The 23,463-nt window shown below is 40.9% G+C and overlaps 1 protein-coding gene across 2 annotated transcripts in view; it reads left to right on the top strand.

The window, feature by feature from the left end:
- The window catches only part of NYAP2 (neuronal tyrosine-phosphorylated phosphoinositide-3-kinase adaptor 2), a 242,195-nt gene that overhangs the window by 168,794 nt on the left and 49,938 nt on the right, over positions 1-23,463 (top strand). For both annotated transcript variants that reach the window (XM_084780642.1, XM_084780643.1), the window contains exon 6: positions 9,812-10,024. In XM_084780642.1, coding sequence (XP_084636768.1) covers positions 9,812-10,024 — 213 coding nt within the window. The remainder of the gene's footprint in view (positions 1-9,811; positions 10,025-23,463) is intronic.

Here is a 23,463-nt window from a genome sequence, read left to right as displayed (position 1 = left end):
TCTAGCTTTTACAATATCTTTTAACAGGGTTCTTTCTTCTTTTCCCTAGTCAATGTCTTTGTCTCCCACTGTTCAATGGATTTTTCTGCTTTGATAAGCAAAACGCAGGCAAACCAGAAAGAGTAGATAGATGCATCAATAAAGTTCAAATTTTCCTTATCAATGAATCGGTCTGTTGAATTTCTATTAAGAAATAATTGTTATATTGTTTGTCTCATGACACTAGTAAGCAAAAACTCTTCAAATGAAGGCAAATATTTTTTAATTTCGTAAAGAAGAATAATCAAAATTACAGTCATGTTTTTTTTTACCTGCTCATCTCCTTGCTGCTTCTCCGAGTTTTGCTCCGTTTCTTCTCCAGCCTGGTGCGGGACTGTCCTGGCTATGAGCATCATCTAAAAATGTTGTTTAGTCACCCATTCTCTATTTTAAAAAACCACCTATGTTCATTCTATGGCAAGAAATGATTCACTCTTTGAAAACTTTATTAGGACAGGATAACTTCATAGCTTGAAAAACAATGGATATTAGTAGAGAGAGACATGTATATAAAACATGACTTATGTAACAGACGTAGGTTCCCACAAATTCTAGTTCCAAAAACATAGAAACTATTTCTGCAGCTAGACGTAAGTTCACCTGCATTAAACACAAACATTAAAAGTTGTTTATAAAGATGAAACACCAGTAAATAGTTATCAGTTCTGCATCTTGGCATATTAGGACTATACGACCCTTTGCAAAGGATATTCTAGAACTTGGTGGCATACTCATGTTCAGGCAGAGACACTTAGCGTTCTGTGGGTTTCCTGAGAGCAGAGGCCAAGCAGGCATGATCATGAGCCTCTGACTTGGGTAACTGCGCATGCCCTCATTTTCATCGATTTTGCCTAATTCTCCTGAGTAAAAATTTCTTGGAAAAGCATATCACTTTACCCATCTTAGATGCCATTCTTTCCCATACAAAGCATATTTTCAGCAAGAGGCAAACATACTGGGGACCCTGAACCCTTGCCCTTTTACCTGACTGTGGAAAGTCTGGCCTATACTCTTTGGAATGGCTGGACGTTTCCAAGGTTTTGACTTACCTACTTCCTCTGTGTCTGTTCACTGATTCTCACACCGTAGTGGCTTTCTAGGGAAAAGGTGGCCAAGGATCTGGAAGTTATTGCAGAACTATTCATTCAGGACGTTCGGAGTCTGGGGAACAGCAGTGAAGAAAGAGGTTGTATATATAATCCGACAGACGCAGACACATGGCTTGACAGGCCTCTCACTCCATTATGAAGGTTCAATAGAAAAGGAGTCGGAACTCGAATCTTCATGAGGCTATGCAACGAGTGGAAGGGCACGACTCTCTTGTATTAAATATATGAAACCAAGGGATAGTAAAGTGTAAATGAGTGTGATAATACTTGAGATTTGGAAAAGACTTTAAAAGTGGTCTAGTATGGTGTGACACACTGTAGCCGGAAGTGGAAGGGTGCAATCTTAGAAAGAAAAAGTAGTACGCTAGAGTCAATGCAGTGTTTGCAGTCAGGCCAATTGGAGGTCACATCTACCCTTAATTGCTCACCAGTCAGGTGATTGTTGATAACAAAATCTGAATGAGCTTGGGTTTCCTCATCATAAAAATGAGGATGATGTAGTCACCTGCAGTGACCCTCTCTGCTTGGAATCTTATCAGAACTTGATTTCCGTATTGCCTTATACAATTGTTTCTTTGTCTTAGATAGCCCCTTTTGCATGGTGGTTATGATGCCAGTCCACTGTCTAGTTGCTCAAAATCACAGTGCTTGACTTGAAAACATCTAGTCAAAGGGAGCAAGGCAGATATGTCTTAGATGTGTATGTTAAGGTAGAGTTATAGCATTATTGAAGTCCACACTATTTTGCTTTCCTCTAGTACTGTCATAGAGGTACAGGCATGTGACACTTAATGAGCTCTTTAGAAACATTTTGTTCCAAGTCTATCATTTTATTTAAGAAATCTAAAATGGTCATTGTCACTCCTCAGATTTACAGGGGTTACAGAGTAGAATAGAGCATCAATTATAGAATCACCACAACCCCATGGCAGCATGGGAAAAATAGGTTAAACTTAACCCCTTAATATGTAGCTTGTTTCTGAATTATTTTCATGTTGAAATGTTCAACACTTTCTTCCTGAGAATTTTCAAAGAATCTTTTGTTTTGTTTTGTTTTGTTTTGTTTTGTTGAGACAAAGTTTCACTGTGTAGCCTTGGCTGTCCTAGACTCAGTTTGTAGATGAGGCTGGTCTCGAACTCACAGCCATCTGCCTGCCTCTGCCTCTCAAGGGCTGGGATTAAAGGCATGCACCACCATGCCCGGCCTTCCCAAAAATGTTATATTGTGATTTAATACTGCAGAAAACAGACTTGCTCAACTACTTATGACAAACATGATTTTTTGTGGCTAATTAAATAGACACCTATAAGAAATTGGGTGCCTGGTACCATCCACATTCAAGTTCATATACATAATATATGTAAAATATCTGGACAATTATTCTAGTGTATCTCTTGTATATTTGGTATAAATTTATTTAAACCATGGTATTTAAAATATTTCTTAAATATTCATGAAAGATTATACATTACATCAAAGAATTTTCCTAGAGTTAAAGCAAGGAGGAAAACAGTGTTGAAATATTGAGCTTCCTGTGTGTGAGAGTCCATGCCTACATGTGGCATGTCATGTGTGTAGAGGGCAGAGGCTAACTTGTGGCACCCAGGTCTATCCCTTCCCTTCCCATGGGCCTTAGTATCTAACTTAAGTCTTCAGGCTTGTGTTGCAAGTGCTATATTGCCAACCAAAGTTTTTGAGGTTTATTTGTTAACCTACCTAATATCTTTGTCTTTTAATTTTTATGTCAGTATATTTATAAAAATGTTTTCTTTTGTTAGAAATTCAACAAATCTACCTTTAGAATGCTGTTTTTCAGAAGGGGAAAAGTGAACTAATATGCTAAATAAACATTCTATGCTAAGATAGTTCAAAGGCTACAAAAATAACAGCCTCCAAAATTTATGGCTTAATGCAAAGAGCAGATCCATGGGTCAAGCATGTTCCAGGCCAAAATTTTATCACAGATTGGGTGACAATAACTTAGCAGATTGAAAGATGAGCCTCTGTTAGTGGGAGATTTCCCTGTGTAGGCTCTGCCAGCTCTTAAGACATGAACACATTCCATTAGGCAGGAGAAGCAAGAGCCCGGCAATGCGGTGGGAACTTTTATGAGCACAGTTGGAAGAAGCAGTCAACACTCCCTTACCTTCTGTTAGCTAGAGTGTGGTGATGTTATTCTCCTTTTCCATGAGGAGTGCTGGAGAGATAGATTAGGGTCATAGCCAGGAAGAGAGGAAAATATGTTGTCTGTGTAGCTTCTGCCCAGGCATCTTCTTAGCTTTTATACCGTGAACACGGAGGCAAGTGTAGGGGGCCTTCTTTGAGTAAATTGCCTCTCTGTCCTACACTGTTAGGCTTCTCAATGCAAGCTTTACCACAATAGATACTTCATAACTTCATTGTTTCTTGATTATCTTAGGGAATGATCTTTAGAAACAGATAACTTGATGGTTGTGTCTCTATAACAGTCACAGGCTTCAGTCATCTGCTTGTACAGCTGAAGACATTTCTTAAGAACAACCATGTTCATGGGCTGGAGAGATGGCTCAGAGGTTAAGAAGAGCACTGTCTTCTCTTCCAGTGGTCCTGAGTTCAATTCCCAGCAACCACATGGTGGCTCACAACCAAATGTCCTCTTCTAGATAGGGCACTCATATACATAAAATAAATAAAAGATTTTTTAAAAAAGGAACAACCATGTTCCAAAGTGGAAGAATGAGTAAAATTTCCTGGGAAAGTAAACCTATTTGTTAAATTCATACTCTTACACCCATGGGAAAGGATCAATTGATTTCCAAGTCAACAGCAGAGCCCCAGTGTGCTGAGCTAAATGGTGCCTGGGTACGCTGTCTCTCTCTTTGGTTGTTGTTAATTGTCCCTTGGTCAGCTTGGGCAAGTTGCTTCAGATGATTAGAGCTGGTTAGGAGTAGAGCTCAGCTGATGGAGGCTTACATAGCATACATGAAATAGCAGGTTAATATCCCATATGGATATGGTACACACTTGTAATCTCAGCACTTGAGAGGTGGAAAAGGAAAGAAAATCAGAAATTCAAGGTTTGTGTCTACCAGGCAATTTGGTGAGCCGCTCATGGATACATTAGACCCCGTCGAAAAAAAAAACTCATTAGGCTTTGATGTAAACTCTGCTTCAACGTGCCTCTTCTTGTATACCAAGATTTTACACTGTGCATCTTCTTAAAAACAAACTTGGACATTCAGATTTATTTACAGCCATCAGATCTACAGATGACTGAGCTGTTATTGTCTGTCTGTACATGTATTTGAAGAAGAAGCATCCCTTGGATGTCAAAACTGACCTTAAATGACAGGGTTCACACAAAAGTGAAGGAATAATGAGAGATAAGAATTTACCCCTGACCTCCACTGCCCTTTGATTGTGGAGACAGGAGAGTTTTCCCCCTAGAGATTCAGGAAATGAGATGACAGAAGGTCACAAAAGGACCTCGTGTTTGTCTAGACTGGTAGGTAAACTGTCTCTGTCTGGCAGTGATCAGCCCCACACAGCAATGTTTTGAAAGACACAATAACATGCAATTAGAGTTCAGATTAGGGTCACAGAGAGAATGAGAGTTCATCTGTATTATAACAAAGACATGACCAAACGGAGACAGGTAACTTCACTATAGATTCACTAGGATGTTTATGAAAGAGAGAGAGAGAGAGAGAGAGAGAGAGAGAGAGAGAGAGAGAGAGAGAGACTGGTTCTGAATTGTTTCAGAAACAAGTGTGTCCTTATAAATAAATCCTCTGTGGGTAATAATGATGGGTGAGTCCTTAGGACTGTCTTCCCAATGAATGGATTATTGTCACAGGAATGCATTATCATGTGAGGGTGTTTCTTACAACAGAGTGAGCTTGCTTCTCTTTACCTCTCTTTCTGTCATTGTCCTTCCCTTTCCCCTCGTTGTCCTCTCTCCATTTCTCCCTCTCTTTTTTTCTGTCCCTCCTTTTCTTCCTTGCTCTCTTTCCCTTCTACCTTCAAGGTATGGTGACACAAGGAAGCCATCACTAGTTGTGAACCTTCCAGTCTTGGACTTTCAGGCTGTAGAAATGTTTTTAAAAAAAAGTAATTTTTTACCGATTATCCAGATAGCATTAGTACAATTGTACCTTGGGTAAAAGGGGTGTGCAGAACACAGCTTATTAACTTTATACAAATGGGATCTATCACTGTGAGCACTTGGACACTATGGATCTGTAGAAAGTGCCTACATAGTATATAAGAAAGATTTTGTGAACGGTCCATGCTAACTAAATCCAATTGGCTTTAAAAGACATCAACATGTTTAGATATGGATAATTGTCTTTACTTTCTGAACAGATTTCTTTGAGTCTTCAATATTTTTTTCATTAATTTGTTTATTTAATCAATGTACAGCTGGGTTAAAGCCCCCACCCTCCTCTCCTTCTCTCCCATCCCTCTCTTCCCATCCCCATTCCCCTTCTCCTTCAAGAAGGGGAGGCTTCCCCCACTGGGTACCAACCCACCCTGGCACATCAAGTTGCAGCAGGTCTAAGCACATCCTATCCCGCTGAGGCCAGATAAGGGATTCCAGCTATGAGAAAAGGATCTCGAGGCAGGCAGCAGAGTCAGAGACAAACCCTATTCCAATTTTCCGGGATCCACATGAAGAACAAGTTGCACATCTGCTACATATGTGTAAGGAGTCTAGGTCCAACCCGTGCATGCTCTTTGGTTGGTGTTTCAGTCTCTGGGAGCCTCCATGGGCCGAGATTGGTTTACTCTGTACATCTTTTGGTATCCTCGAGCCCTACAGCTCCTTCTGTCCTTCCTTCTACTCTTCCATAAGACTCCCTGAGCTCAGACTATTGTTTGGCTGTGGCTATCTGCATACATTTCCATCAGTTTCTGGAGGAAGCCTCTCAGAGGACAGTTATGCTAGGTTCTTGTCTGCAAGCATAGCAGAGTGACAGTAATAGTTTCAGGGGTTGGATCTCTCCCATGGTGTGGGTCTCAAGTTGAGCCAGTCATTGGTGGGCCGTTTCCTCTATCACTACTCTATCTTTATCCTTAACTCTGAGTGTTTTATGGGTGGGCTGGTGTCCCACTCCCTGCATTGGAAGGCCTGCCTGGCTAGAGGAGGCGGCAACTTCAAGCCTGAAGTTTCTCTTAATTGAATAATTCTTATCCCTATTGTCTTAGTCCAATAAGTTTTTAGTTCAGCTGTACACTTTCCACGTGTCCCTTTTTGGCAGGTATTTTGAAAAGTTCTGTATTTTAATTAGAAAACTAACTGGTTTTGAAAGCAGTTCTTACATATGTACATGGGAAACAGGTTTATTACAAAATTAAAGCTCAAGGATAATACACTTTTGATTTTCTTACTTAATATTTTGTCTCTGCCTTCTAATTGAGAGGTATACATGAAAATAGACACATTTAATCCTGAACACCACAGACTCTTCAGTCCTTTTGTTCAAGTTTCTCTAAATATGCTTGCCAACACTCTCCGAAACAGACCCTTGGCACTCAGAAACAGAGAAAGACACAAAGAAGAAAAATAATACTCTTCTTTGTATCTGAAGCTGTAGTGGGCTTTTGAATAGTTGAGGCTCAAGGCCTCAATGATACTGGGATCTACAGTAAAGTGATTTAAATAAGAACAAAGATGCTGACTTTGTCTGAGATGCCTTCACACAAATCTTCTCCTTTTGTAGTTAAAATGCCTGAACCAACAGTACTGGCTGCATCCTTAAGGTTTGCATTCTTTATCTGTTTATTTATATTTGGCTACTTCCAACTCTAGAGGCTCTTGTATATGTGACAAGTTTTTGGGAGAAGGTGGAAGAGAAACAGGGGGAGAAAGAGAGGGAGGCAGGAAGGAAGAGATGGTAGAAAGGAGAGTCTTATTTTATATGTAGTTTATAGCACTAGGACCCAGGCAGCTGGATTAAACAGTGGAAAAGAAGTTCAAGTGCAACAGATTGGCCCTTAGATTTGAGGCCCTGACATTCAGAAGCCAGAGTTACATTTTACTTGAGACTGAATAACAGGTTGAGAATGGCCTGTGCTCATCTTGTCTGGTGCTGATTTACTTCCATTGGTCTCGGGGCACTGACTAGAAAGTGTGGTTAAACGCTCTTGTTCTAATGACTATGATTAAACATGTTATCATTAGAAGATTGTTACTTCTTATGTTTGAGTTCAGGGTAACTGTAACCTAACTTTCTAACCCATGTCTTTGGAGACCTGAATTCTTGCTGATACTGCTATTGGGTTGGACTACCATCCTGGTTTGTTCACATCATAAAATGCAATTCCTGTATTTATATAGCTGCATGGCTTCTTGGAGCTGGAGGGGGCTGGAGAAGTGTGAAAAATAAAAGAAGAACAGGATGATATGGACAGAAAAGCCGTTTATTCAGGGCTTTCATTTGGCAGAGACTCACAGCAGGCAGAGGAATGGGAGAGCAAAATGGCAAAAATGTGAAATTAAATCTGACCCACAGGTGCTTCCCTATAATCTAACATGTGTGTAAACAAGCTGCACCCGGACAAATAGCAGAGTGTTGACTGACCATTTCAGCCAATCATAGGCTGCAACGACCACAGCATGTCCAAATCAGGCCCTACAGCCAAGTGGGCTATTTCAGTCGACCACTTCCCCTTTCTGTGTATAATTACACTTCCTCACTTCCAAGCAGAGCCCTGCGAGGCCCTCAGCACCCTGAACGCTGCTGCTCCATACATAAAAGCCTCTTCTTTTTCCCATATAGCAAGATAATGAGGAACCAAACATGGCCTTTGAGTTTAACCCTGATGAAAGCTGATGAATATTTGAAGCTAAAGTAAAAGGCAGGAAGACAAAAATACATTTTTAAATTATTACTATCCATCAGAAATCTTTATGTGAATTAAACTTCTAATTTGATGATTTTTATATCTTATTATTATCATCATCAAATGATCGGATTGAAAAAAACACTACCCAGTTAAAGCCACTTTAGTGCATTCATAGTCACTCAACTCTCTGGTTCTGTTAGAAATAATAGCAGAATGATGTAAATGAAGTAAAATATTTATTAAACAGGATGCTTGCTGCTGGAGTGCCCAGTTCTAAGAAAAGAAAAACGCAACATGTGGCTTGCAAGAATTTGGTGTTTGGGGGCAAAGTAGACACGTGGAAAGTTGATATGGTATATTAATACACAGATGACCAGAAAATATTGAAATTGAATGACTATGCATAAGTTTATTTGCTCAGCTAGAGCCAAGACAAGATTTAAGGGTAATTAGAGCAGGGGTGGATGGGTTGAAGTTGTAGAAGGCAGCATGGTTTTTCTCAGGAGTGGAGGAAGGTGACCATTTTGACACCCTTTGGGTGCAATGATTATCAGGGCATTATGTTAGAAAGAAAGGAAAGGCCAATATGGCCGAGACTCTTACAAGCAATTCAGTTACTGTTTTGTAAGCAGGAGGCTTTCTCAGAGTGTTCTGGTCAGGAGTACATTATGATCACATTTGTGTTACAAATGGCTGCTGTAACTTGCACCTAGGAGTGCCAAAGACCAAGTCAAGGAAGCCAGTTGTGCTGATCTCAAGAGTCATAACGAGAGCTTGACCTGAGCTCGGGTTGTTGAGGCAGGCTTGATACCAAGTAGAGAAGGGTGAAAAAGAGGCTCAGAAACAGTCAGCAGACTCTTTCAACTAGCACATTTGGACTTGAGGTTTAGCAGTTAAAGACAAGGACAGACAGTCTCTTAGCATGGATGAATGGGTGGACAGGAAGAGTCAGCAGCTGGATGAGAAATGTCTGTACCAGAAGTGTTAAATTTGGGTGTATATGAGGCATCCATTAGATAATGAACCCAAAGCCAAGGAGAAAGTTCTCATCCTTTGATGAAGAATTTGGGAAATTGTTAAGAACTAAGAAAAATGTTTGTTGAAGGATGAAAATCATACGAAGAGTCTCTAGTGAATGAGGACAGCATCTCAGCTAGTGACCAGGGATGACCAGTGTGCAAAGTATGTGCAGAAAAAGAAAATTACATGTGACACAGCAAAGGGGTTTGATATAGAAGAAAACACAAGAAAAGGAAGGGCCTGTGAAAACAAGTGACTGGAACTGAATACATAGACACTAGAGGTAGAAGATTTGCTAATCACTAGGAATTGTGTTAAATATTTCAATAGAATCTATTAGATTTTCTTGTCACAAGCAGTGCTAGGGAATTACTGGGTAGATTTCATGCCACAGCAAAGGAAAGATGAAGGAATAAAAAGTAGGAAGAGATGGAACGTGTTCCTTAAGAGAATCCCTTACAGATGAAACCAAGAGGGAACTTAATAAATAAGACTCAAGATTTGTTGAGATTTTCTGTTGCAAAAAAGAAGAAAAATTCTTTTCTTACTGGTAATACTAACACACTCACAACTTGGGGGAAAAAAAGAAAAGCCCCTTGGGACTCATTTCTCTGTTATATTTTATTTATTTGTTTGTTTGTTTATTTATTGATTTATTCTCTGTTATATTTTAAATGCCAAAATCTCAATACTGTTTTCAACAATATCTTACAAGTAACTTAGGAAGACATTCAAGTTTCTGAACACAATTCGGCGAATGTGGGGAGCACGGTTACTTAATTCTGGACTCACAAGTAATTTTGTTAATACACAGAATGCACAGAGGAGCTGAAAGTTCGCAGCCACAGCACGGAGCCATTACCAAAGCTGGACAGCAAAGAGAGAGGTCATCACCATGGAGCCTCTTCCTCCAGAGAGCCAGTGAAAGCTCAAGAATGGGATGGCACTCCAGGGCCCCCTGTGGTCACCAGCAGAATGGGCAGGTGCTCTGTGAGCCCCACCTTGCTGGCAGGAAACCACAGTTCAGGTAAGCAGGACTCTGTCCTTCCACTTGCCTTGATAAGTCTGGAAGCCGCTCTTCTACAGATATCACTTAGGGAACCATCACCTCAGATGAGTCTGCCTCCCTGCAGCCCCCCTACCCCAAAACACACAGTAAGGGGTAGACCCATGCAGTATTCCATGATACAGACATTCTCATATAAATGACAGAGGGAGAGATGCTTCTTGAAGCTCTGCCATGCAGAAGTCTACAGTTAGAAAACCTTCCTACTAAATGTCTTTAAGAATGACTACAGGCCTTAGCTCAAGCCACTTCTACCTATGAAAGTTGTCCGATTTTGTGCTTTTTTTTCTTCTTTAAAAAGCAAGGTAACTGGTAAACGTTGAAAAGCAGAGGACAGAAATATGACAATAATGATCTGATGGCATGAGAGGAGAAGCAGTTTGTAGTCATACAGTCACTGGGCGTGTGACGTGGCATGGAGTTGTCAAATTCAACCCCAAAGAGAAAACACGAATGCACCTTTCAATTTCACGACTTGAAATTAAAATATGCCTTGCAATCATGCATGGTTGCCAGATAAGGACTATTAAACATCATTTTTAAAGGGGCATATGTTTGCTTTGATCTGATTCATCTACATGTTGGATTCACAGAGAGCTGTCAATTAAAATAAACAGTGAATAATCAAGGAACCTCCTGTAGTTTTCAGATTTCTTTTCTGAAAGAATGCTGGGGCTCTAAAGAAAAGACCATTCCTTTCATGTTGTTTTTGACTTTGATACTCATCCTGCAAAGCAATTTACATGAATTTACCCTATATACTCTTGACATAGCTAAGTTAAAACATAGGAGAGCCAATGATCTTTGTACTTGAGGCTTGATGTTTAGGGGAAAAGACCCAGATGTAGCTTCTCAGATTAAAATACCTGTGAAGAACTCAGCTTATAGCACAAGTTAAAAATCTTCCAGAAAAGTTTATACATTTAGCAGAAATTCTTAATAATGTTTATATTATAATAAGAATGGTCCACAAATTTCGGGAATTCCTTGTTTTTAATAGCTGAGTATTATTCCATAGTGTAAATGTACCAGTTTCTTTATCCATTCTTCTACTGAGGGACACTTAGGCTATTTCCAGGTTCTGGCTATTATGAATAAGGCTGCTATGAACATGGTTGAACAAATGTTCTTGTTGTGTGCTGGAGCATCTTCTGGGTATATTCCATGGAGTGGAATAGCTGGGTCTTGAGGAAGTCCTGTTCCCAGTTTTCTGATATAGTGCCAGATAGATTTCCAAAGTGGCTGTACTAGTTTGCATTCCCACCAGCAATGAAGGAGTGTTCCTCTCTCTCCACATCCTCACCAGCATGTGGTGTCACTTGAATTTTTGACCTTAGGGACAGAGGGGAGGACATCCTTTGGGGACTCTAGGTGAGAGAAGCATGGGAGAATGGGGAAATAGAAAGATCCAGAAGGTCCTAGAAACCTACAAGAAGAATATGGGCAGATCTAGGCCCAGGGGTCCTGCTCAAACTATGGCACCAGCCAAGGACAATACGTGAAGTAAACTCCGAACTCCTACCCAGATCTAGCCAATGGACAGGACATTCTCACAATTGAGTGGAGAGTGGGGGCTGACTTTCACATGAACTCTGGTGCCCAATAGTTGACCACGTCCCCTGGATGGGGAGGCCTGGTGGCACTAAGAGGAAGGATAGCAGGCTACCAAGAAGAGACTTGATACCCTATGAACATATACAGGGGGAGGAAATCCCCCTCAGGAACAGTCATATGAGAGGGGAATAAGGGGAAAATGGAAAGGAGGGAGGAATGGGAGGATACAAGGGATGGGATAACAATTGAGATGTAATATGAATAAATTAATAAAATATATTTTAAAAAATAAGAATGGTGATAGGGATGCATGATGGCTGGTCTTGTCAACTTGACATGTTCTAGAATCACCTGGAAAGGTCACCAAGGATTTATCTAGATCAGGTTAGTTTGTGGTCATGCCTGGGGAGGTGTGGGAAGACTCGATCCATTGTGGGCAGCGCCATTGCTTGGTTTGAGCTCTGAGCAGTTTATGAGTAGATGAATTGAGCTGAGTTGTCAGCATGCATGCATTTATTCTCTCTTCACTGTGGCTGTCACTAGGTGCTTTCAAGTTCCTGCTGACAAGGCATGGTGGCTAAAATAAACTTTTCCCCCTCAAAGTTTCTTTTGTCAAGGTAACTTGAAATAACAACTATAAGTCAAATTAGGACTACTTGTGCATTCTGCCAAAAAACATTTAGGACTGCCTTGTACATTCTTTACACACACACACACACACACACACACACACACACACACACACACACACTTTAGAGCTTATCAGTATTTTATAGACATGTAAAACTGTACATGATATATCTAGAACACAGATATTTTATAAAAACCCAATGATATCTGAGAACCTGTGATGCACTATAGCCAACATCTTGTGTTCAGGTGTAGAAATGATCAATAAAATATTCTTACAGTGGTTACTAAAAGTCTATTAATAGACAAGTATTGTAATTAAATGTTTATTTTAGTCACTGTTGCCCAAAGAAACAAAAGCAACAGATATATATGTACAGAAGGATTTATTATGGAGAATATCTTCACATCATTGTGGAAACTTGGAAGATCTGCTACTTACAAGGTAATGGTCCAGGAAAGCCCATGGCATAATGCAGTTCAAATACATAATCAGATGGTACAAGCCGCCATCTGAGTTCAGGGGTTTCAAACCACAGTGTTAATGTCTAGAGGCGTATGTCCCAGCTCAAGGAGAGGGAAGGGATCTGTCCTTTTGTACCTACACTGAATGGCAGGGTGCTTACTCACATTGGCAAAGATGAATTTCTGTTTAATCAAATATTTGTCACTTGCAGAAACTTCCCTACAGAACACTCAAAATTAACTTTTTACCAACTACGTGTAGGTCCCTTAGCTCAGTCAAGTTGATACATAAACTAAGGTGTGAAATAAAAATCAGTCAATTCCTCCTGGGAGACTTTGACTTTGGAAGGAATAAATGGGTACTTTGGTAGAAAAGGCAATAATTTCCAGCAGCTCACCAGAGCAAGATGGAATAAAATGGCATACTTTCTGATGAACCTGAAAATTTACAGGATGCAAAAAAAAATGCTTTTAGTGTGAAAAATGGAAGGACTGGGAAATTGCTTTCATAATTTCTGGGAATCTACTAATGTAGAGGAGCATCTAAAGAACCCCACGTATTAATTGGAAATACATCTTCCATAAAGCAGTGGCATTTACCACGTGGCCCTGCGTCTGGAGGTGTGTATCTACAGGTTTTCTACAGCTGTGCCTGGATGCCATCATGTCCTCACAGCTGTCTACCCAGATTGTGATTCTGCTCTGCTTTCATAATGATTTTTTTTCACAGCCATGGGCTGAAAACTGAAGGTTGGGGCATTCTGCCCTGGTAGACTTTCTGATTTTCATCCAATTGGTTAGAACTGGGAAGACAGCGCTGAGACCAACTCCCACCTGGAAAGGGCCTTCCTTGAGGGAGCAAGATCTTTTCTCCCGTCAGTAAAGGAGAAGGCTTACAGCAAGCAGGGGTTATGTCTAATGAGATTCAGCATAACTTCAGTCCTGAACTAGAAACCTTAGAAATGGTTTCAAGCCTAGACTGGATGAGCCATACATGAGGAAGAAAAGAGACATGAAGGAGAAGAAAACTGTGATAGGATCCAGGGAGTCTATAATTTAGAACTTCAGACAACCTAGGCTGTGAATAGAAATGATGGAATTCTGTGGTGAATGCTTACACTCTCACTAAACAGTTAGTTGCACAAAAACTGGCAAACATGTGCCTTATGCTCTTCATCACTTTGAAATCCTTTCCTAACAAGCTCAGTGTTTAAATAAATTTTGTAGCACTTTTCCACATTCTCCTACCTCAGGCTCCTGAAGCATCTCTACTTTGGTTTGCATCATTCCAAGCCTGTTCTTCTGAATCTTATGTCAGAGCAGCAAACTATCTACTGATGAGAGGGAATGGAAAACACAGTGTATTGGTCCCTTATTCCCTCTATTGTGGATTCTGAAACATACATATATAGTAGAAAGGGGGGTTGTCAAAAAATTGGTTTCATAATTTAAAAAATACAAAATGTAGCTGGTGGTGGCACATGCCTTTAATCTCAGCATTTGCAAGACAGATACAGGTAAAGTCTCTGGTAGTTCAATGGCAGCCTGATCTATGTTACAAGTTCTGGGCCAATCACTGGTATATACTGAGACCATGTCTCATGAACGAACAAACAAAAAACCATGTAGAAGCAAATGGAAAGGAATGAATTTAATGTCAGCACTCTTCCGATTTTGCATGTGACAGTGTGTTTTGAACAAGTGTTACTATTACTCAAGTATTTACTCTTTCTTTCTACTCTTTTTGGTTTTGTTTTTGAGAAAGAGACAGAACAGAGGAAAAGCTGTTTCTTGTGTTTTTATGCTTTGTTTTTTTTTTTTCTGGACAGCAAGAGTTTAAATGTTCCAGATATGTTCTAAAAAAAATAGCATAGTTCCATCAGTGAAGACTTGCAGAGAAAGCAAATCCCATTCATCTTTGGTATTGTAAACAAGCTAGTCAACATCTGAAGCTCATCCTCCCACAAAGATGGCCTGGGTCTGTAATTGGGAAGTAGCTACCTAAGAAGAACCTTCTGGACTTGCTGTTTTGGAAGAGAAGAAAATGAGCCAATTTTAACTGTCTCTCGCTCTGCTCACTTCATTATTTTCTTCTAGTTGCTGCATCATTGGGCCACCAGTGCTTCACTAGAAATGCAAGAACAGTAATCCACACCTCCTCCCTCAGATGGGTACTTATCAGTGATACCATACCGCACACAGAGGGGAGGATGCTCTATGTATGCACTTCTCTCTTCCACATCAGTGTTTACTTCTGGTACTCTGAAATGCCCCTAACAGCATGTGCTTGTTCTCTCTCTCTCTCTCTCTCTCTCTCTCTCTCTCTCTCTCTCTCTCTCTCTCTCTCTCTCTCTCTCTCTCTCACGCACACACACACCCCCCTACAGGAATAGATGCTTGCACAAATACACATTCACATAAACTATTGCTTTACCCAAAGTAGTTTAGCTCCTTGGAATGGCTGTTTTTAACAGCCCTGTTGAGGAATGGGGGATTGCTGAAGTAAACAAAATGTGTCAAGAGATCCCAATTCTAATTAACATTGCCATTGGTTGCGGGAGTGGTTTATTAAACCACTGTTGTTTAGTGAGTCAGAAAATCCCCAGAGGGTGATTTCTGAAAGCAGTGGAGAACTGGGGCCCACATACTCAGGAAAGTAAGGGGGAATGTGGGTGAAGTTATACAAGTAAATATGGTATTAACAAAATCTCAGATCCCATCAGTTACAGTTTCCATAGCTTGTATCTAATGTGATTTTGGGGGATACATACATGATCACACATATGTACAACAGGCTGTATGCTATAGTCTTTGATCTCCAGGATCTTATTCTATTTCTTTATGGCACAGAATTTCTGATAATGCATTAATTTGACTTAACCAAATCTATCATTTTCATTTTTACATACTATTTACATCTAAAAGTCATTCTAAGGACATAAGAACTTGCAGACTTCAAAAATGATGATGTCATAAATAGTACCCACATAGGTCTCAGACCTTCCTGAGAGCCATTTTTATCATCAATTGAGTAAAGGACAGTGTTGCACATAGGACAACAATGACCTGACGCTGGGAGTATTTTTGGCTCAGTGCTGTCAGGATGGCCTGATTGAAGCATTTTTACAATGGGCCTATGATGGGTGGGTCATGGATGTGATGGTGGAGGACAGACAGGCACAGCAGTAACTACAGCGGGAGTGGTTTCTTCCTGTAAACCAGACATTATTTTGCTCACATCTGAAGCATGTCAACAAACACGGTATCGCTCTCACAGAATAAATTATTTGTCTCATTTTTTTGAAGTATGAAGCCTGTTAGTCTATGCTGTGTATTTCCATGTTTCTTGGAAGCATACATCTCTGTGAGAAGGAAAGACTATTGCAAGTTGATGAACCCCAGGACTCAGTAATAAGCATGCAGGTGACTTAGAGATCATAAGCCATGTTGAGAAGACAGGATCTTCCCAGAATCTGCTGATGACCATCTGACATTTCCAGATTCAGTTGTGATTATGTGAAGGCTTTCAACTTTTAAGCACAGCTCAGTTATCAGAGAGCATCTAGTCAAATGCATCCCTTCCCTCAATTGGATGTGACCTGAGGGTGGTCAGTGTGTGTTTTCCAGTTAATAATATCAAACAGGACTGTTAAATGAAGTCATGGGTTCTGACTGAACAGCACAGAATGTCTAGAGGAACTGTACTAAAGGGTTACAACGTTAGGAAGGTGGAGAACCACTACCGATGGCCAGGCAGGGAGAGAGAATGCAACAAAAGACATTAGGTCTGGACTCCCATGAACGTGAACACCACAGTCCAGTCTTTCATGGAACCTTGCCAATGTGCCAGGATCTCAGTACGGACAGGGAGAGTGGGTGACGAAAATATTGCCTCCAGTTTTCATTGAGGCTTCAGCTTTATACATTATTTTTATTCTCCCAACCTCCCAAATATGGAGCTCGGTGTTTCCAGTGGTTCTCTGTGCTGGATAATAGACTCTGCTGCTGTAAGTGAAGTGTACTAGAAATTAGAGGGGCAAATACTGTGTATTCTCCTCTGCAGGATAGGCGTGGTCATTTTAAAACTCATTTCCAGGATGATGTATGCTCTGCCAACACTTGTGATTCTACCCTGTCTCTGAAAGGAGTCCCAACTCCAGAGACATGAAAATGAGATGGAGGTCTAATTTCATTTTTTTAAAATAGAATACACTATTTCTTGTAAGCCTCATCTGCAGGATGAATTTTGTATTAATTTTAAGATATGTGTACCTAATCCAGGAGTTGGTCACAGAAGTCGAGAAACCAGCCAGTGGGGACATTAATCCTGATTCTACTTAGCACTGGTGATGACAGTGAGCAGACTCCTCCATCTTCCTAAAATTGGTTTGTAAAAGATGGATGATAATAATATCTAACACAAAAGGTTTTCAGTATTGAAGACAATGGCTGTAAAGATGTCTCAGATGGTAAAGTCTAGACTCACTAGCAAGCAAACAGACAAACAGAAAAGGAAAAGAGAAAGGCAAGGATTGCTTGAGGCAGATATGTGATACACTGAGCACAGCTGCTGGAACACAATGAATTATAGATAAATACTAGAGTTGCCCATGTGGATTCTTGGATATTACAGAGGTCTTTCTGCCAAAGCACAGAAAACCATGGGCTGGAGCAGTAGAGGAACGTGTCCTATAAGAAGTCGAATTTGAGATGTAGCCTCTCTGGCCAGAATTTGGATTAAAAAAAAAAAAACAAGATGAGACGGAAGACGGACAATAGGCAGCAAGAGAAGAGCCTGGCAGGAGCAATGTGCTGTCCTCTGGGATATGGAGCCCCCAGCCAGCGCTAGCGCTCTGCACACCCAAGCCACGGCTCATAAGGCATCTGCAGCTGTCCTTCCTACTCCAGCTGCCTTCTTGGAAACTGGGAAAACGGCACAGATAGTGGAAAATTTCCCACACAGCCTGGAGAGATGGGAAGGAGCTCCAGGAAGATGGAGCCACATTAACCTGAGCAACAGGAAACAGGTTTGGGAATAGGATCATAAGTAATCCAAATAAATGAGCAGTGAACATAGAACTTGTGTCCATTGAATTGTGAGGAAAATGTTTTTTTCTTGAAAATAATGAGGTATTTGTCACACTTGGTGAGGCTGGAAGGACAAGCAAGCTCCTCTGGTGAGCATCCTGATGTTGTGACTCATAGGGTGTCTGGGTTCTCCCCTTTGTATACAAGAAGAACTCTAAGTGCAAATAAGTAAACAAGTAGCAGACAGGTCCATAACTTAGCATCGTGGGACTGAGGACTGTGACAGCACTTGCGACAATAGTCCCTGCCAAACTATAATGAACCTCCTTAGCTTTTTACTTTTCGTGAAGAAACCATGTGGGGCAGCAATATTCATAAAATAGCATGTTGATGGTAATGAGTTGAACAAGTTATAGAACTCTGCTTTCATCTAAATCTAAGATAAAAAGAAATCTCATTGCCTATGTCATTAAGGACTTTAAAAATGCATGGGAATGTCTGCCATGAAGCCTACATGAGGTTGCTGATAGACTGATGCTATTTGAGTCCCTTTCAACTTCACTTGAAAGCTCTGTGAATTGTCTTCCTGAGATTAAGGCAGAATGCTTTCTTTAGAAAGACCAGCACAAAGAATACAAGAGATTTTCTTACATAGGCACTCAAGGATTACAGTGCTCCAAACTGTATGTGCATGCATGCACATTGTGTGTGTGTGTGTGTGTGAGTGTGTGGTGTGTGTTTCAGAAAAAGACTAGATCATGTGCACACCCCTCTTTCATTCAACTGAGTATGCATTATAGATGGAATTTACAGACAGGATCACAGGCAAGCCTCATAGTTTGTTACTATGTTGTACAAAGTTGTCAAAAATAATTTTGGGGCATCAATTTAGCTCAGGGATAAAAACAAAACAAAAACAAAAACAAAAAACTTATCCATGGATTTGATTCCCAGGTCTTAAAAGGTAGCAGGAGAAAATGGACTCCCAGAAATGTCTCTGCCTTCCATACCTATGGCATAGCACATGCTCTCCTGTAACAATGCTTCTCTCTCTCTCTCTCTCTCTCTCTCTCTCTCTCTCTCTCTCTCTCTCTCTCTCTCTCTCTCTCTCTCTCTCTCTCACACACACACACACACACACGTTCATAAAGACATACACACAAAATGAAACTTTTTAAAAGTTAAGAAAAAGTATCTTAATTTATCATATGCCTTCTGTTTCACACAGTAAAATTAATGGAATATAAAACTATGTAAACAGGGGGAAAGCATAAGAAAATGTTGATATATACACATGTCCTCTTTGATGAATATTCTCCTTGGCATTTGCTCAGTCATTCACCCTCTTTTGGATTATATAATTTAATAGGAAAACAATATTTGGCATTTACTCTCTATCATGTGGGGGATGATTTGCTCTGTATCAGATAGAAGCTGGGGGAATCACCTCTTGCTAAGGGGGAGGCAATTCCAAGGGCTTCTGGAATCTTTGATATTAAACTTGGAACCAGCACAGTTAATAGTAGCCAGATGACCCGGAAGAGCTAGGCTGCTTTCTGGGGCTCCCTTGTAAAAGCATCTTTGGGAAGCGAATGTTAACTGTTATAGTTTTATGTCTACAGAACACCCTCTTTCCTTTCTCCTTTTGTGTCTCCAGGCAGAGCTAGGGCAGTAGGAGTTGTCACCTAGCCCTGCATTCAGGCCTTTGGTGTCCACAGTCACAACTTCTTACCAAGAAGCGAGGTCCATTTGCCATCCCTCGAGTCTGTGTTGACCTTCTGTTTTATGTGGCCAATGCAATGGGATGGAAGTTACTGGGCGTGGCTTCAGGGCCCTAGTCCAGGGGGCATTTCCAACTGGCACGCAGCATACGAGCAGCCCTGTGCTAACAGGATGGTAGGAGAAACTGATACAGAGAGAAGCAGAGCTTCCCAGTCTTTACCCAGACTACCCATATTTAGAAGAAAATGAATCGTTTATATGCACACACACATACACAGACACACACACACCACATACCACTTACCACACACATACATACCACATACGTCACAAACCACACACATACCACATATCACATACACACACGCACATACACACTCACATACACTCCACATACCACACACATAATACGTATCCCACATGCACACCACATACCACACACACACACACACACACACACACACACACACACACACACACCTGGCTGCATGAACAACAGAGTTAAACCAAAGCAAAAAATCCACTTGACCAGTTGCACGAACCACTGGTGAAGACATCGTGGTTTCTTGGAACTTACTGTCTTTCTCCCAAATGAAATGCTTTAACTTTGCTGTGTAACAATATGGGGGAGATAACAGCAAAGTGGAACACACTTATTGACACATTTACAAATAAAATGAAAATCTGGTCTCCCGACTTCTCCCTCACCATCTTCCTATTCAAAGTATGGTGTTTGACTAACCTGCGAGTGCATTACGTTCGCATTCCTGCTGCAGCAGGAACAGCAAACCACTCCGGTAGCGCCCTCCGCTCACTGTAAAGTGGACTTGGCTGTGGGTTGCAGCCTTAGCTTCCTGCTGACTCCGCTTAGGCCCCACACAGCTGTGGCTTTGTGTTTACAACCCTCTGGGCTGCCATTCTGCGCAGTGGGCTCGCGTGCCGGAAGGCGGCTTTCCTCCTATGCTCCTCTTCCCTGCTACTTCCTCCGGGAACATTTACTCCTGCTGCTTGAATCTGCCCACTCTTGCCTCCCTCTGGAGTTTCTCTCTCCCGTTTTTTTTTTTTTTTTTTGAGTTCTATCAGGAAACACATGGCCAGATTCTCATGTGGACTCTTTGGAGAGTCATATAAGCTACATCCCCAATGATTCCACTGCTTCTCTGTAGAAAACTGTAATTTCTGTCACCAGAATCTATGTTAACCGGAGAAGTGGTATTATTTGTGCTTCTCCCAATATTGTTCAGACAGCACTGGGAAATAACCAGAAAAGGAGAAATGGGAGTGTATTAAACATTTTAAGTGGTCAGAGTGTTTCTTAATAGAGTTGGCATCGAAATAAACAGGATATAAAATGCAAAAAGCTAATTACAAAATAATATAAGGTAATCACTCTCATATCCCAAGACAAAAACCAAGCCAATGAGGCTAACAAAATGAATATTGGTGTCCTTATCTGAACTCTCATCTGTTGCCTAAGTAAGTGGTTAGAGGTAGAGATAGGACCCAGTATTACACAGGGTTTGAGATTGACTTTGTGTGTAAGGTTGTATTGATTTGTGTAGTGTTGTATGTGATTTGAACGTATAAAATTTGTGCGATGGCATATGTGTGATTTATTTGTGACTGACAGTAATTTCATTATGGGGTTGTGCCTGTGTATGTTGGATTTGTTGTGGTCTGTCCATGTGTGATTATGTGTGTGTGATTCTTTACAACTGAGTATATTTGGTTTCTGTGTGATTGTATGTGACTTGAATATGTGGTCATGTGCATAATACTATCTTATGAACAGAGATTCTGTGTGTAACTGCAAGTGATTGTGTATGTTGGCTACATGTGTATGTGATTGTGCATATATGTGATGCTACCTGTAGCTATATGGGGGATGTGATAATGTTGTGATTGTATATGCATGTGACTATGTATATGTGATCATGTATGCATGCATGAGTACAAGTATTTGGGAGCTCCATGTCCAATGGACTAAGAGTAGGAAGAGTCCTTCTTAGTCGAAGACCAAGTGACAAAGGCTATGAAAAGGTTGATATTATTTCTAGTTATCTATATTATATAGTAGGGAAAAGTCACAAGAGATTAAGGTGGCCAGCCTATAGCCACAGAGCTAAAAGCTGCTTGGGAAGTTATTCCTGGCTACACACTATGGCTATAAGGTGTTGCCGTGCAGCATTTCTTGGTCAGAAGTGAACCAACTTCTATTTACCTCAGATAACAGAAAAAGGAATGAGCCCATCCACTAGTTAGTTAGGTAATTAGTTGGTTAGTTATTTAGTTAGCTAATTGGGATTTCTATAGAATCAGGCAATAGAGGTTACTGACTGGAGTGTTAATGATCTCAAAATATAGCTGCCTCACAGAAGAATTACACCTACACATAGAGGGTGGCCCGCTTTATAGCTGTGTTGCTACATTCTCCTCTTCATGAACTATCCACCTATTCCCTATCGTCTTCAGCACCCATGAGACAATGTGAAATCAGGTAAGATTACATACACTGTAAGTGGAAACAGCTCAGAGGTAAGGAGTGTGGAGGATCTCAGGTGAGGCTCTATGGTCCCCTCCAACTGTCTTTGTATCCGGTGGAGCAGTTTCATCTACTCTGGTTAAGACCGGTGACCTCATTGTATGCCTAGAGGACAGCATTTCACATGTGTGAATCCACAGAGCAGATCTGGGTTTGGGGGGGGGGGCGGGCAGCCATGCAGGTCGTATCACTATTGCTCTGCAAAGGCTTCGCATCTTGGCTCAAGGCATTCTTAAGAATACCGGGCAAACAATCAAAGACCCAGAGCAAAAGCTGTGAGCTCTCTAGATGATTGTCAGCCAATCCTGGGAGGCCTCCTTTTGAGCCCTGGAAAGCACCCTAAGAAGAGAAGTTTTTAAGTTCAAATATGTCCTGAAGCCACAGAGGAGAAAAGCCTGATAACACTGTGCAGTCAATAATCCCTTAGGCGCAGGGGTTTTGTGTGCAGCACTGGGACACAGGGACAGAGGAATGGGTGAAGAAGACAGCCAGGGAGAAATGACCAAGTTCTTGATTAATCAAATCATTTGGACATTTAAGTTACAACTTCATGATGGTTATATTATTATTATTATTATTATTATTATTATTATTATTATTATTATTATTATTATTATTGGGTTTTCGAGACAAGGTTTCTCTGTGTAGCCTTGGCTGTCCTGGACTCACTTTGTAAACCAGGCTGGCCTTGTACTCACCACGATCCACCTGCCTCTGCCTCCTGAGTGCTGAGAATAAAGGCATGCACCACCACACCTGGCCTTATAATTGTTTTTTAACTTGTCTAAACTGAATGATTTTCTTTTAAAAATAGTTTATCTTGTGTGTGTGTGTGTGTGTGTGTGTGTGTGTGTCATAGCTGCAAGTACATACAGAGGCTGGAAGGCTTTAGATTCTCTGGGGCTAGAGGTGTTTGCAAGTCGCCTAGCTTAGATACTCAGGGTCAAACTCAAGCTCCCTGGAAAAGCATCAAATACTCTTAACTACTGAGCCATTTCTGTAGCCCCCAAATGAAGGAGTTTCTGTTATCAAAGGAGGAAAAGGAAAACTCTAAGCCTTGCCCTACGATGTATGTAATAGAAAGAATTAGATAAATGAAACTCAATTTGCACACAGAAAATAACAACATGGTTTTCTGTTCTGCCTTGTTTGATGCTAACTTAACACCCGCTAGAATCATTTTGTAAAAGGGAACATCAATTGAGAAAATGCCCCCACAAGATTGACTTGTGGGCAAGCCTGTGGGTGTGTTTCCTTGATTCATAATTGATATTGCTTGGCCAAACTACTGTGGATGGTGCCAGCCCTGAGCATGTGGTCCTAGAATGTATATAAAAGCAACCCATGAGGAGTAAGCCAGTAAGCAGGGCTCTTCTATGGCCTCCGCATCAGTTTCTGCCACCAGGTTCCTGCCTTTGTGTTTCTGACTTCCCTCAGGGATAGACTAGGCTGTAGAACC

Source organism: Acomys minous (genome assembly GCF_964271855.1).
Source record: "Acomys minous genome assembly, chromosome: 4".
Lineage (NCBI taxonomy): Eukaryota > Metazoa > Chordata > Mammalia > Rodentia > Muridae > Acomys > Acomys minous.
Note: the sequence above shows the minus strand (reverse complement) of the source record. Positions and strands in the feature narration are given on the sequence as shown.